The sequence below is a fragment of the Prorops nasuta genome, unplaced genomic scaffold, assembly GCF_024137725.1.
Source record: "Prorops nasuta isolate Cenicafe-Biocafe unplaced genomic scaffold, Cenicafe_Pnas_1.2 PNAS00002, whole genome shotgun sequence".
In the NCBI taxonomy this organism is placed as follows: domain Eukaryota; kingdom Metazoa; phylum Arthropoda; class Insecta; order Hymenoptera; family Bethylidae; genus Prorops; species Prorops nasuta.
The window spans coordinates 6,977,192-6,991,595 of NW_027116799.1; the positions used below are offsets into that span (position 1 = coordinate 6,977,192).

At 40.6% G+C, this 14,404-nt stretch overlaps 2 protein-coding genes across 7 annotated transcripts in view; one reads left to right on the forward strand and one right to left on the reverse strand.

Annotated features, from left to right (window-relative positions):
• The first annotated feature begins 1,750 nt into the window (after positions 1-1,750).
• LOC136777546 (uncharacterized) lies at positions 1,751-6,240 on the forward strand. Of its 6 annotated transcripts, none has more exons than XM_066733959.1 (8): positions 1,751-2,238; positions 2,307-3,241; positions 3,354-3,548; positions 3,598-3,807; positions 3,876-4,027; positions 4,867-4,941; positions 5,296-6,118; positions 6,179-6,240. In XM_066733959.1, the coding sequence occupies exons 3-6, from the start codon at positions 3,484-3,486 to the stop codon at positions 4,875-4,877; spliced, it is 438 nt and encodes a 145-aa protein (XP_066590056.1). In that variant the 5' UTR covers positions 1,751-2,238; positions 2,307-3,241; positions 3,354-3,483; the 3' UTR covers positions 4,878-4,941; positions 5,296-6,118; positions 6,179-6,240. The 6 variants fall into 6 exon arrangements, 5 of the variants coding, with proteins under 5 accessions (XP_066590056.1, XP_066590030.1, XP_066590064.1 ...); XM_066733933.1 differs by having other exon boundaries at positions 1,751-2,066; positions 2,162-2,238; positions 4,867-6,118; XM_066733967.1 differs by having other exon boundaries at positions 3,610-3,807; positions 4,867-6,118.
• A 3,531-nt stretch (positions 6,241-9,771) lies between these two features.
• The window catches only part of LOC136779337 (lachesin-like), a 140,303-nt gene continuing 135,670 nt past the window's right edge, over positions 9,772-14,404 (reverse strand). Inside the window, exon 12 of the mRNA XM_066736871.1 lies at positions 9,772-14,011. Within this exon, the coding sequence (XP_066592968.1) occupies positions 13,938-14,011 (74 nt within the window). The 3' untranslated portion in view covers positions 9,772-13,937. The remainder of the gene's footprint in view (positions 14,012-14,404) is intronic.

A 14,404-nucleotide genomic window follows, 5' to 3' on the forward strand; every position in this document is an offset into this window, starting at 1 on the left:
TAAACACACCGCGCGCACTACGCACTGGCGTTTTTCACGAATTTTTCACTTATTTCGCTGTATTTTGATTGATCGTTGAATTAAAAACTATAAGAAAAGCACGAATATAGATCAGAAACACACTGCACGCACTGGGCACTGACGATATTCACGTTTTTTTTACTTATTACACTGTAATTTAAGACATTATTTGATGATAAATTGATAAAAGTTCGAATGTGGATCACAAACACACCGTGCGCACCACGCACTGACGTTTTTCACGAATTTTTCACTTACTTCGCTGTATTTTGGGAGATTCTTGGATTTAGAATGGAGAGGAGCACGAATTTCGCTGAATTTGTCGAAGAATAGCGTGGAGGGTGCAGCGGGGCGCGCGAGAAGTGAGAAAAGTGAAAAATGCCCGGTCGGCCCCGGTCGCCGTTGGAAAATTCGAAAGGCCGTCAAACGGCCGCCGCCGACGGCCTTTCGAATTTTCCAACGGCGACCGGGGCCGACCGGGCATTTTTCACTTTTCTCACTTCTCGCGCGCCCCGCTGCACCCTCCACGCTATTCTTCGACAAATTCAGCGAAATTCGTGCTCCTCTCCATTCTAAATCCAAGAATCTCCCAAAATACAGCGAAGTAAGTGAAAAATTCGTGAAAAACGTCAGTGCGTGGTGCGCACGGTGTGTTTATATTGTGAATTTGAACATTTCTTAATTTATAATTGAATAATCTTTTAAAATACAATAGAATGGATCCTATCTTGAATAATACTCTTTGTGCTCTCAGTGCTGTGAACTCTGTAGACAAAAAATTGCGGTAATGGGTGGGTAAAGTGTCGCCGTCCCGTATTCTCGAGCCGCCTCGCTTTAGCGCGCTTTCCGTAGTCTCGTGTTCCACATTTCTCACTTTGGCACAACGCCACCAGATGGCCGCCTTGCGGAGCGTTCTCGCTGGTGAAAAGTTGCCCGCATGGTATTTAAGTGCGCGAGCCGCGCGAAGTCAATGAATTCACTTGGAAAAAAATGAATATTCCCATGAAACCTTTATTTACCAGACCGTAAATTAGCCAGAGGCTATGTATAGAGAGAAAACAAAAAGCTAATAGCCGCTAAATCAAATATTTTGTTAGGAAAAGGGTTTGCATCAAGAAGTGGATTTTTTCGAATGACAGTGATTTGAAATTGCTGTACAGTTCTCGCGTCCATTTATCGCACACCGAAGACTTCCGAATTCATTCAAAGTACTTTACGTGCTATTGTAACAGCGTGTGTGAATCGTTCAGGATGGTCCACAATGCACACACGTTACATGGTCGAGGAATCTATCTGCGTAACTGTGCTATTTGCTCCTGTGCTCCAAGAGACATGCTGAAGATCTAAAATACCCACGAGTTCGCATCACTCCCTGACATGACTGTGCGCGCACACAACGGATATCACACCGACCAGGCGACCACCCTTTCGCCTTCAAGGTTCCAGCAATTCTCCAAAGATAGCGCACAATTGTCGCTCACAATTCACGTCCCAAGAAAAGCTGCAGATTTATTTGATAAATTGAATAAGAGATTTTTGTTCTACATCTGTATCAAGATTCATATCCTTTTTAAATTATACCGAATCTCTCAGTTATTCCAGCGGTCAGCAAAGACAGTAATTTCCTTGAGCCCTTGAATTTATTCGTACCATATCAGCTGAAATAAAGTAATAGAAAATTATAGCTCAAATTATCTCCCATCCTCGATCGACGCGATTAAATAAAATCACATTTTAACAGAAAAAGAAAACATTGCGAGCCCTGGTGGCATAAATACGAATTAATCGCTACCGAATTAAACCGAACATAACACACGCAAGTATCATATACATTACAAACTCATTCTGTCCAGTTACAAACAGTGGTCATTCGATAAAAAAAAATAGCACAATTCGCATAAAACACGAAGAAAACTGTTTTCGCATCCGCAATTAGAACGAGTTCGGTGCTTCTAAGTTGGGTTTAATTCGCTGGAATTGGAAGTGCGAAGAGGCGGCTTTTCTGGTTGGTGAAAGTCGTGGAAATTTTACGAGGGAGAAAAAGGGTAAGAGAGAAGTTGGAAAGACAAACGTTGAAGTTTGGAAGAATCGCCGGTACGACTCGGTCGTACCGAGAATATCTAGTTAGAACGACTTATAGGTTAGAGTATATCGTAGCGGCTACTTTGGGAGGAACGATGAGATTCCCGTAATCTCAGCTAGGCTGCAGCACTCTTGGTTCGTATTAATAAACAGAGTATCCTTGTATTTTCTTTCACCACGGGGGAATTAATTAAATTGTATAGGAACAGAGGCCTCGACTAACAAATTAATTATTGTGGCAGCAAGGGCGCCGGCGCCGGCGCGCCGAAGGGCAGGCTTTAATTAAAACAACAGCGTAAGGTGATGTAGCGGAATAATGTTGTTCCAGTAACGCACTGACAGCCCTAGAGTAATAGAGTAACACTGATTTGTTCGAGCATTATGCTGTATGTAGCTGGTACTCGCTGTGAATCGTTCCATCCATCCATCTCTCTCTCTCTCTCTCTCTCTCTCTCTCTCTCTCTCTTGCGTATATTCATTACAATTCCACCATGGTAGCTGAAAACTTTCGGCGTCCTATATATATATTTCGAACGGATCCTTGCGAAATCAAGTCAATGCAGGCAGACAATATGATATTAATTATAATTTACTGCTATTCAGAAAGTTTCCCTCTCGCTTTATTGAGCTCTTTCACAGTATAATCCTATATCATTTACATTCTTTGTATCTAGCGCGATAACACTGCGCCCGGCCATTCTTTTTCTTCGTATAATCTAATTTATCAACGTCAGCTGAGAATGTAATATTAGCCGAGCCGAAAGATTCTCGTTCAATGAAGATTTTACGGCGAGGCGGCGGGCATTAAATTATTTTTTAGCGGAATCGATCGAGCATGGTTCTTGATAGATTAATCTTTGCGTTCAGCGATATAGAGGTTATATAGGGGGCTATATGTGTGTGCGATGGAATTAACCGTAAGCGGTTTTAATAAATCGTAAAAAGGAGGGAAAACTGGATAACGGAGAGTCACCTGGCCGCACCTGCCCTGCTTACCGTCTCCTTCTTCATTTGGAAAATTGCTGCACCAGCCATGTGGTTCGCGTATTTACGACAGTGCTCCTCGCGTGTATCCTGCTCGTAAAGCAGTTGCACCATCGACCAAATGCTACATTTTCCCTCTACACGTATCTGCTGTGTACGTATGCTCTACTCGTCTATTATATATATATATATATGTACATGCACGAGAGAAGAAAATAAAGGGATTTGATAATCAGTTGGCACTTAATTGAATTGTTTTGTTGCAGGGTTTAATAAGTTCTGGCGAGGAAAAACCTTGAAAGTTGTGCCGCGCGGCGAGTCTTCAGCAGCGCAAAGTTTATTAAAGTCCCAGGCACCTGTAGCTGAATTATCGCCGTAGTTTGCTATTTTACACCAATGGGAAAAAGTGTCGTCGAGCGCCCGCAACGTATTATAAACTTACCGAGAGAAGTAATTCAGAGGTATACATATTATAAGGGGGTATGGCACTTTTTATCTTTTCCCCATAAGCCTAAATTGCAGGGCGCTCTGCCTGGGATTAGGAAAGTTAAGTTCGTTAAGTATGCCCTGGGCCGTGTCTTATCGGAGACGAGCGGCTCTGATCCTCCTCCATTTAGCGTGCCATGGCATAACAATTACCCTATTATTTCTGAGCCTACGCGTTGCGTCCTACCCGTCCACCGCAACCGTAAAACTCTACCTTTACGAATTTTATCCCAGGTAGAGATTTGCATTTTTCTTTCAAACTTTGCGATAGCTACGTTGTATTAATGTTTGATTTTCTGTAGGGAAGGAACTCGTCGACGTTTAACCTTTGTTTTAGGCAATTTGTTGCCAGCTGCTGCAATGGAGAAAAACTTGATGCTTTATTTAAAAAACGCAAGGATCTTGATTTTTGACAGCAAGTGTAAAGTCTATCTTTATACGAATTTTTTCCCAGGTAGAGATTTGCATTTTTTTTTAATTTTGCGATACTTACGTTGCACTATTAATGTTTGATTTTGTGTAGGGAAGGAATTCGTTAACTATTAACCTTTGCTATAGTGAACTTATTGCATAGAAAAAAAGTTGAATACTTCGTTATTTAAAAAAAGCAAGGGTCTTTGTACAATGGACAGTTTGATGTTGATTGAAATTCCAAACGTAATTTTTAACACCTGTGCCAATGGTTTTGATTCACGAACAATATTTCTGAGTATAAGCGATGTATCTTGATTTTTTTTTACCATGAGTGTAAACTCTACCTGTACGAGTATTATCTTAGATAGAGATTTGCATTTTTCTTAAAAATTTTACAGTAGATATCTTATATTAATCTGTGATTTCATGTAGTGGAAGATATCTTTGACGATTACCCTTTATTATAGCAACCTTATTGCAAGTTGCTAAAAATAGAGAAAAAGAATAAAATAATTTTTTATTTAAAATTCACAAGAGTCTCGTTACATGGGCAGGTTAAAGTGGCTACATTGATGTTAATTGAAATTCCAAACGTAATTTTCAACACCTGCACCAATGGTTTCGATTCACTAAAAAACATTTCCAAATCTGAGCGATGTATCTTAATTTTCAATCACGAATGTAAACCTTGCATTTCCCCTTTAAATTATACAAAAAATACATCATAATTCTTGATTTCCTAAAATGGAGAAATTTATCGACTGTATTAAGCTCGATCATAACTACCCTACTACAAACTTGAGCAAAAATACAAAAACTACTATATCTCTCTTTAATTATTCATACTGGAACACACTAAACGCAAGTTTCTTTTTTCAGGGACAGGTTAAATTGGCTGTTTGGTGCTAATTGGAATTCCAACCGTAATTTGTAACACCTGCAGCAGTGGTTTAGGTCGGTGAAAAATAATTCACAATCTCAACATGATTTCTAGTTGAGGTTATAATCACAAACAGTTTATATGCAAGACGGATTCCTCCCTGGTCGACCTGCATTAGCCTCGCGCAGCAGCCAGCACGCAACGGATGGACGTTTCAGCTTGGAGATACGTGAGATTCCAGCGCAGTTATAGACAATGCGTTTGGCTGGCCAGTGGCCATATCCGCCTGCAATAAGGCTAACTCATTATTGCGCCCCTCGCGAGCTTAACATAATTCCAGCCTAGAAATACGTCACAGCTGGGATTTATTATTCCGCCATATTGTATGCGATATTACAGCCTTTCTAACTTTGACATTTTATTTCTAGGACGAAGTTTTTGCTGGCGGCTACAAACTGGAGGACTGGACTCTCGTAATATTTTACGAGTTCGCGTAAGGACTGGCAGAGGACACTCTTTCGCTTCGTCAAACTTTCGATGTAATTTGACAAAGTAGTTGACCCCAATTGGCGATTATAACCTGCACATTAACGCACAATTACGTAACCGGATACACCGAATCCCTGATCGATTGGTTCGTTCGGGAGTCCAGCGCCAGCTTGAACCACCGAGGCCATCACCTGGGGATTCCGGACGCCCACGAGTGGATAACTTTTCCCCAGCTAACTGCATCGTGCCTCGCTAACTTTTGCCCTCGTCAAATCCCACGCTAAACGGAACTTTCGGCCATCTTGAAGATTTTTCCGCCTCTCGCCACACAATCAAGAGATAACGAATCTCTCTGAAGGGACTGTGAGATTATATCGGTATCGTTTCATTGCCACGTACCTCGTATATGATATACGAGGCTTCTGTTCCCTGTATAATCCTCTTTAGCTCTTATCTTATTGTACAGAGAGGAAGGTTTCTTTGCATCAATGCGAGGATTATTTTAAATAAATATATATATAGATTCCAATACAGAGATATAAACCTAATATTGTAATGAGAATAAGGTATTTTATTGAGGCAAATAATACCCTGATGGACAATTCATTTATTTTATTCAAATTATAGATCAATTATTTGATTTAATTGGTTTATATTATACTTTCCATTAGTTAATTACTTTTTATTAATTATGTAACAAGTTATGTTAATCTTGAAGAAAGAAGACTGATCAACGTAGGATTTGGTAATACCTATAATCATGTAAGGGAGCCTATAATAAAATTTGCCAATGGTTTGTCCAAACTGGAGGTTTTCTTTCAGATGGAAAAGGAAAAATGAGAAAGCCTGGTGCTCGGAGAAGCTTTATGTTACGAGGGAGTTTGGGGCTGAGCTTTGTCTATCCGCCTTTCCATTAAGCACCCTTAGCACAGGATCCTTCCGAGTTTAATACCGAGAAGCATCCACGTACCATGGCCCACGGTGCAGAGCTTGAAAGGGATGCTTGAATTAATAACGCCGTCGAACTCGCGAGAACTTCTCGCTGCAGTCGGTCGGTATGCTTATTCGTTTAAAGGAACGCGACTGGTAAGGGGACTGGTAACTGGCAGCTGGAAAACTTTATTCGCGTCGATGCGGTTAGGTATAGGATTGTATGTATGTGCTATATCTGTACTATTGCTTTTTTCAAAGATTTTGCGAAAATGTCGTTACAGGCTGAGAGGTGGCAACACTGTATTTTTTTTATTGTACAACGTAAATTTATATGTAATATATCATGGATGTAATGTAACATAGTATATAGTAAATATATACAGGATGTTTCAATTTAAACGCTTTAGGTTATTATCTGGGAAAGTATAGAAAATACGGAAATATATTTCGGATAAAAATTGTTTGACTTTGTGGAAGATACAAGATGGTTCCCTTGATTAGTCCTTGTAATGTTATTTGAACAAGTTGGAGTTCACCTTGACTTTTTTAAATGTAACACCAGTTATACTGATTTTTGTAGCTTATCTCCAGAACTTTTCAAAACATTATAATATTATTGTGTTACGTATTGATAACGTATAATGTTTCAACCCAAACAACATCGATAGGCAATTTTAAATTGAAGTATTTCGTAAAATACTGGATGAAATAAATTAATCTGGTATCTTAGAAAGCTAATAGATAAAATTACAAAGATAATCATAAATATATATAGAGTACTCCACTACAAAAATGAAAAGAGCGTCCGCATTCTGTTTAAATGACATTACAAGGTTAAACCATGAGAACCACATTACATTCCTCACAAAGTCAATCAAATTTTCTCCGAAGCATTTTTCTATACACACTGTTCAAGATAATCGCCTGGGGCTTTTAAAACGTGACACCCTGTATATATATATATATATATATATATATATATATAATATCGTAGAGAGAAGATCACTAGAAACGAAGAGAATAGAGAGTGTGAAATAGGGCTGAAACTCTAGAGGTGGATAGTGTGGCTAGTGAATGGCCACCGCGGGCTATGGACCGTATTATGAAGTAACGCAAAGGGAAGCAGCAAAACCGAGGCAAGCCAGCAGCCAGTAGCAGCACCATGGGCTGAATTTAATTCATAATCCGTTACAATGGCCGTCTGCTGCCTCATCAAGCTTCCACGAGTCCTTTTTCTTCGGCCCCGAGAGGATCTTGTAAAACAGCCTCGTGCTCTCCTCAGCTGCTCCTCCGCACCACTGCGCAACTTGCACCAAACTTGGATATTAAACAGAAAGTTCCTCCACAGGACCAATTCGTGTGGTCATCGAATAATTCATCGATCAGTCGATATATGACATTTTTGCAAAATTAAAAATCACTATTATTGTACCATCAAGACCGACCAAGTGCTCCGATCTACCGGATGAACGAATATTCCAGCAGCATATTCGGTGGAACGCGCGCAACAGGCTCCAAGATAATGAAATTAGTCGGCTGTTTCATTGGGATGAATCAACGTTGAAATAACAGCAGGTGTAATCAGTACTCGACTCGTAATTGGTCGACTTTTCATTAGCCAAGCGAAACTCCGCCGATTTCGCAGAATGCGAGAAACCGGATAATCGGCTATTCTCGCGTTGGTATATGTGTGTGTGTGTGTGTGTATGCTACATATATGTATATATATATATATATATATATATATAAGTCCTGCGTAGAGGAAACTCTAAATTAAAACAAAGAGAATAACAGAAATTACTCAATCGACGAATGTAAATTTTAATTTGATTCCTCCGGGTTTTCATGTTTCTCAAATTGAGTTCTCCAATTTATAATTCGCCTTTAGTAAATTCTCGCAGCACCGGCCGCGGATATGAATTCGCCGGATGAATTATTCGAGCGTCCCGTAAAATTTTCGTGCAGGCGCATTTGCCTACGTCAAAGGCGCTTAAATTCGATATAATATGCAGTCGTAAATTGTGTCATCGTAAAATGGCCGGCACTCATAAACTTGGACCATCGACGTGTTGCTGCAGCCGGCCGGGATATTCGCCTCTTCATTTTTTAACCTCCCATGCTCCCAATATTCTAACATAATACTGTATATACTCGGTATAATGGCACTTTGCGTGTGTGTGTGTAATAAGGAACATTTGGTTGTTTACCTAAGAAAAATCCGTACAAGTTCATTTGCGATCCTTTCAAGCGTATACGTATTGTAGGTGTGTGTGTGTGTGCGTGTGTCTGGAGGTTCCCGTGGTTTTGAACTTGTAACAGTGCGTCAATCAGCGTTAGTTAATGCCACATGCCAGGGAGAAAGCGTGTGCGGCTATTTAGACGATGGAAATGGTTATACGATCCGGCAAGTGGGTCGCTATCTCCGATCGGCGGATTAAACCGCAGACCGATGATATGCTTGCATACGGGTGAGATAGGTATACGCCAAGTTCAACAACGGATATCACCACAAAATATTTCGTTAGTTATTCACGCTAATACTGCAGCCAGGCTATTGCTGGGCCCGAGTTGCGCCGCGCGCGCCACCGCATGCTAAACGCTGGATTAATTTCGATCCAGCGTTGCAAGACGGGACTTCTTGATCTGTACATCCGGTTTCCGGTTGGCATCTTCGAGATACTCGTCTTTTAAATCGAAGCTTCGTTGTAATATTGGTTGTTTTGGAATTGACTCGAATCGACAATAATAGGCCCGTAATTAAGGTTAGTACAAGTGGCTCCCTCTTTTGTTGGAACGATATAATGCTCTGCGATAAAAAATATTGTACAACCGGAAGCTTTACGAAAGAACGATTTACGGCGCGATGATGACGGTGAGATTGGTCGCGATATATTTTTTTTATAGAATTTGCAAGAAATTGTAGATTAGTTATTTATGTTAATATTGCAGTTGAGGTTATTGCAGAGCCAGCGTTGTGCCGGGCCACCGCTTAAACGCTGGATTAATTTCGATGCCGAGTTGCAAGACGGGACTTCTCGATCTGTCCATCCGGTTTCCGGTTGGCGCCTTCTTCGAGGTACTCTTCTTGTAAATCGACGCTTAGCTGCAATAGTGCTCGTTTGGGAATAGCCTAGATTCGACAATACCAGGCCCGTAATTAATGTTAATCTAACTCTCTCTGGCTCCCCCTTTTGGCGAAGAGTTAACGCTGTGTGGTAAAAAATATTGTACACCTGGAAACCGGAGCACTGCGGAAGCTTTACGAGAGAACAATTTACGGCGCGATGATGCCGATGAGATTGGTCGCGATGATATTTTTTTTTGCAGAATTTGCAAGAACTGGTAGAGATATGGAAATTAAAGTTAGAGTCGTTGCTGTGTGTGTGTATGTGTGTATACCGTAATAATACGTTATACTTACCTTACTGCGTCGTCAGAATTTTAAGGTACAATCAGAAGACAATTTTATTACATATGTCGAGTTTACTCGTATGAATCCCTCATCTGGTTTCTTTTCTTGTAAATAACAACATTCAACTCAACGGCGCAAAGCATAATAGTATAATAATAATATATCATATAACATACAATATATATTTGTATATATATTTATATATAATGATATAGTATCATTACTCAATAGTCCCTCTTATTTCATATACATTATATTTATATATAATATATTTATATCTCGTGTTATGTATACATATATACCTTTCGCGTTAATTCGTTTCCTTATACGTTTAACGACTAGACGGCGAAATACGTCAATTCGTTATTAAACATATAGTGTAGGCTAAGGTCAAAATATCCTCGCTAAGGTTTTATTTTATTTTTTTTATTAGCCCTGTGTGTCTCTTTGCTCGTTATCGGAAAATAACCGGCCGGACGTGCGGTTGACTTCACACCGTTCCGCCATCTTCCTCGTCGAAACGAAAACTTCGCCACCTGAGCTTTTCGTTACTAAAATTGAGCGATAAAAAATTGTTCCTCGACGACAAGAAGTGACGGAACACCGTGAAAGAAAGGCAGCTTCCTGCCGGTAGCATTTTCCTACCTTATTCTATACGATCCGTACATCCTTACGCACTAATATATTTACAGTATACGCCCCACTTTTCCACAGGTCGATAATATAGATTCCTAGACTGCGTCGTGTCTCCTCCTCTCGTTTTTCAAGTACAAATTATTTGGCTTTTCTAAATATAATCTGCTTGAAGGATTAGCTCGTATTAATAATTCTGCGACTTATTATATGTATATTTAATGAGTGGCAAAATGCAGCTTTGAACACCTTCACGCTCGGGCTCCTAATTATGAATATCGTTCGTTTGATCTTTTTTTAGGTTAGGGTGGAGAGATTGAGATTTTGATTGAAGTGAGAATATGGAAGGAGAGGTTATCTATGTACAGAAAAGCGAGCTAGACTGAGCCCGAACTAAGAAAATCCTTCAGAGCTGCAAATTTTTGCTTCGATCGAGCTGCTTTATTTGCCTATTGCTCGAACGGTACACAGAAGCGTCTCGAGTGTTTCTTTTCGCAGGAACAGCGTTCTCTCGCTCCGAGTTGAACGCACGCGCACGCGCAGGAGTGCGCGCGCGTCGACTTTGTACAGGTTAGAATGAAGTGAGGTTATGTCTTGCTACTTTTTACAAGTTTTCAATTGAGACGCGCCGTTTCGTTTCAAGGACGAATGTCAGCATGAGCAATTGTCAGGGATTGGCGAAAAATAGACTCGAAATCATAGGCGATCGCTCTACAAGATCGTATAAAGAGAAATAGCGAGGTTAGGTAGCTATAGTTGGAGGATTTCAGTGACGTGACAATTTTGGCAGTCGTGGGATTTCGCAGGGTGGATTTGATAGATTTCAGGAGGCAATTAAAGCGGGCCTCTTGATAAGTCCGAATAATCCCTGAGCCGGTCGTTTCCGTTCTTTAATCCTTCGCGGGCATTAACCCCTTAGAGCGAGCGCCACAGCGGGTGGCGGCGGCGCGAACCTGTTGCTTTAAACAAGATGTACGCTGAATAATGGATATTCCTAAGTAGTTCGAAGTCCGCTTAAACCACGGCCCACTGTGTACGGATTCAGGGATAAATTTCAAAGCTGCTAATTAGCATGTGATTGAATTACTCCTGCCAGCTATTCCCACTTTCGTCCTTCTCCTTCCCATAATTAATCCAATCACTATAGTACCGAGATACGAAACTTTTAGAAAACACTCAGCCTTAGCATCGGTAAGAAGTTTAGATTACTTCTCTCTCTCGCGCGGTCCAATAATTATAATTAGTCCTTTAATCCTTTGTATATTTTAATAGAAAATAACGTTAGCCTCGAGAACGCTTCGATTTACCGTTTAAATTCGGTTTTTGCGCAATTAGTGATAGTGGATCCTCCCTGCTATATATATAGGTAAGCTAACGCTTGCTCGTTTCAAGTTGTTTGCACGCAGCATTTGCGATAAAATTGTAACTGCTGCGTGGTTAAATTTTAATCGCATTATCAACAAATAAATCATACGGGCGTGTTAAATACTGCGGGTCGTGAATAATTTTGATAATTACGTCACAAGTTTTGTGGCAAATCATAATATAACGAATGAATTAATAATACCAGGATTATGCAAATAACCTACGATCGTAAAAATATTTTCACGACAATGCGACTATAATCAGATTTTTGGTCGGGCAGAAAAATTCATTTTATCGTGCATGCTGCTATATATATAGTAGTGGCTTTTAGATAACCGTTCTTGAGCAAGTTTCGCCAAGACAATCATCGCCGTTGGAATTATAGCGCGATTTACGCGGTGTGTCTCGAGTGAATCGAACGGAACTAAGAAAGCAATGTAATTAAGGCTATAGGCTCTCGTCGGATTAATTAATAATCGTACAATCTAAAAATAAAAATGGTAACATTCTCATATATGACACAAGTGTACACTTAATATTTACCAGGATCATCTCGGGAAGCTTATAATACTTAATTAAAACGAATGAGAGTTGAATATAATTAATATTACGAAATTAGTATGCAGTTAGAGGAGACAGCGTTTAGTTAACGAGGATGCATTATTTTCGTGCGTGTTTATTATTTCGTAAAAGAAGGAAACGGGAGAATTTCTCGAGCAGAGCGGCGGCGTAGACTTTAAAGGCGAGTCGACTAAATGAGTGGTAAAATAGGAGTTACACGTGTTTCGAGGATGTCATCCAAGAGGGTAAAGTCCCTTCGCGCTCGTTAATGTGCCTCGCGGACCGTTTTTAATTACGTTTTACAAAGTCTCGGCTGATGCACGCCAGAATTAATCTTCATGCGCCTCTCTTCGCGCGAAAACCAGCATTAAATAATTTGCAAAACGCCGCACGGACTCTCCCGTGAATTCCATTTAGCTTCGCTCAAAATCAGCGAACCTAAATTTCTCCCAATTAATTAACGAATCGGAATCCACCGAAAAAACTCACCAGGAAGAATTTTTACGAGACGTTATCGTCTATCGACGATCGCGTCTCGCGTTGTAAGATTTAATTGACGAATCGTAGTAACTACATATATATATATATATATATATATATATATATGTAATATCTACACCAACTAACTCGCTGTGCAATTAATCACCGAAATTTCGTTAAATATTCGTTAAATAATTAGGGGCCGTTACAGCAATTACCTGTTCTTTCAGCGCGCTGAACACGAGGAATCTCGGCGAACAGAGTCGTCGAACGAGGGAGGTGAGAAAACGGATTGAAATAATGGTGCGAGGGAAGCTAGTGATAAAAACCGTCGCGTGGTCAGACGCTGATGTTGCGCAATAAAATTAAGGAAATAGGGAGGGGGGGAGGGCAGTCAAAAGATCCATACTCTCCAGTTTTTTGGCCAAGTATTCGGGGAGTGCGACTCGATGGGTTGTGGACTGCGGGACGCAAATAATAATAATAATATTCGACGCTTTAATATTCCTACCGAGCGAACGTAGTCAGAGACATTTTCCCCGGGACTGCGCACTTTTTTTCGCGAGCCTCTTCATGCGAGAGAGCGTCCTACCGGCGAATCTGACGTTTTAATCTCAAGTATCCAGATGGGATCTGCGATTTCGCATTTATAAGAAACCGTCGAGAGCTCGAGGAAAAAGCAGCTCGGAGGCTAAGGGAGGAGGAAAACCTCCCTAACCTCACCCTCCACCCCCCCTTTTCCTCATCACCCTTCCCAGAATCGATCGATCCTCCGCAGCCGATAATTTTAGGTACCCTGCACACACACACACACGCACACACACACACACCCCCTACATATCCTGAAAGAACGCAATTAAGAAATGAGTTTTCTTTGTATAAATAAACTGACGTGCAAACAACTTCGGTTCTGAACGGTATGTATCGAGGATCATCGACGCTGCAGCTCGCGGTATTATACAATGCCTCTTACAATATTTTACATCGAAAGCGATAGTCGTTGCACTTTGTGATTCTTTTCCCCCCAGCACAATTCACACAATATTTCAACTCTCGTCCCTCGCGTACATTGGCATGCTCAGTCTTTTAATAAGTTGTTGCTTTCTTGCTCCTGTCCGCCGCGTGTGGCACAAGCTCCGACATTTTTTTTTCTTTAATTAAGTCACATGGATCACTCCGGTTGGTTAATTCTTCCGCTTATCGAATTATCGTCGCCAGGATAAGGCTGAGCACCAGCAGGGCTTCCGTTGTTGGTATACTCGCGGCCAAAGCTGAAAGAGAAACAGAGAACTACCGTGAGTTGCATAGCATAATACAAACATCGATGTGGATCAATTAGCGTTCCGAGAGATAATTAATGGTTCAATAATCAGTGGGTATATTATTAAGTTATTCGGACAATGGGGCGTTGAGTGATATACCGATAAGATTGAGGGGAGAGGGATTGGGGGAGGGATGGGGTACATTTGTACAGTTTTGTATTTACTGAATATATATATATATATATATATATATATATATATATAACACACGTTAATTAACAAAGTCAGAAGTGGAGACGTAGAAATGCTGGTGGCTCCATGAATTGTGCACGAAGTTCTTGATTGCTATCGGAGCCGCTCGGTGGTTCGAGCATCGAAAGAATTCCAGTTAGGGGATGAAAC

Coding starts and splice junctions, on each gene's coding strand:
- LOC136777546 (XM_066733959.1), top strand. CDS start 3,484: ATGGGAAAAAGTGTCGTCGAGCGCCCGCAACGTATTATAAACTTACCG. Junction 3,549..3,597: donor CCGAGAGAAGTAATTCAGAG/GTATACATATTA, acceptor TTTCCCCATAAG/CCTAAATTGCAGGGCGCTCT. Junction 3,808..3,875: donor CTTTACGAATTTTATCCCAG/GTAGAGATTTGC, acceptor GATTTTCTGTAG/GGAAGGAACTCGTCGACGTT.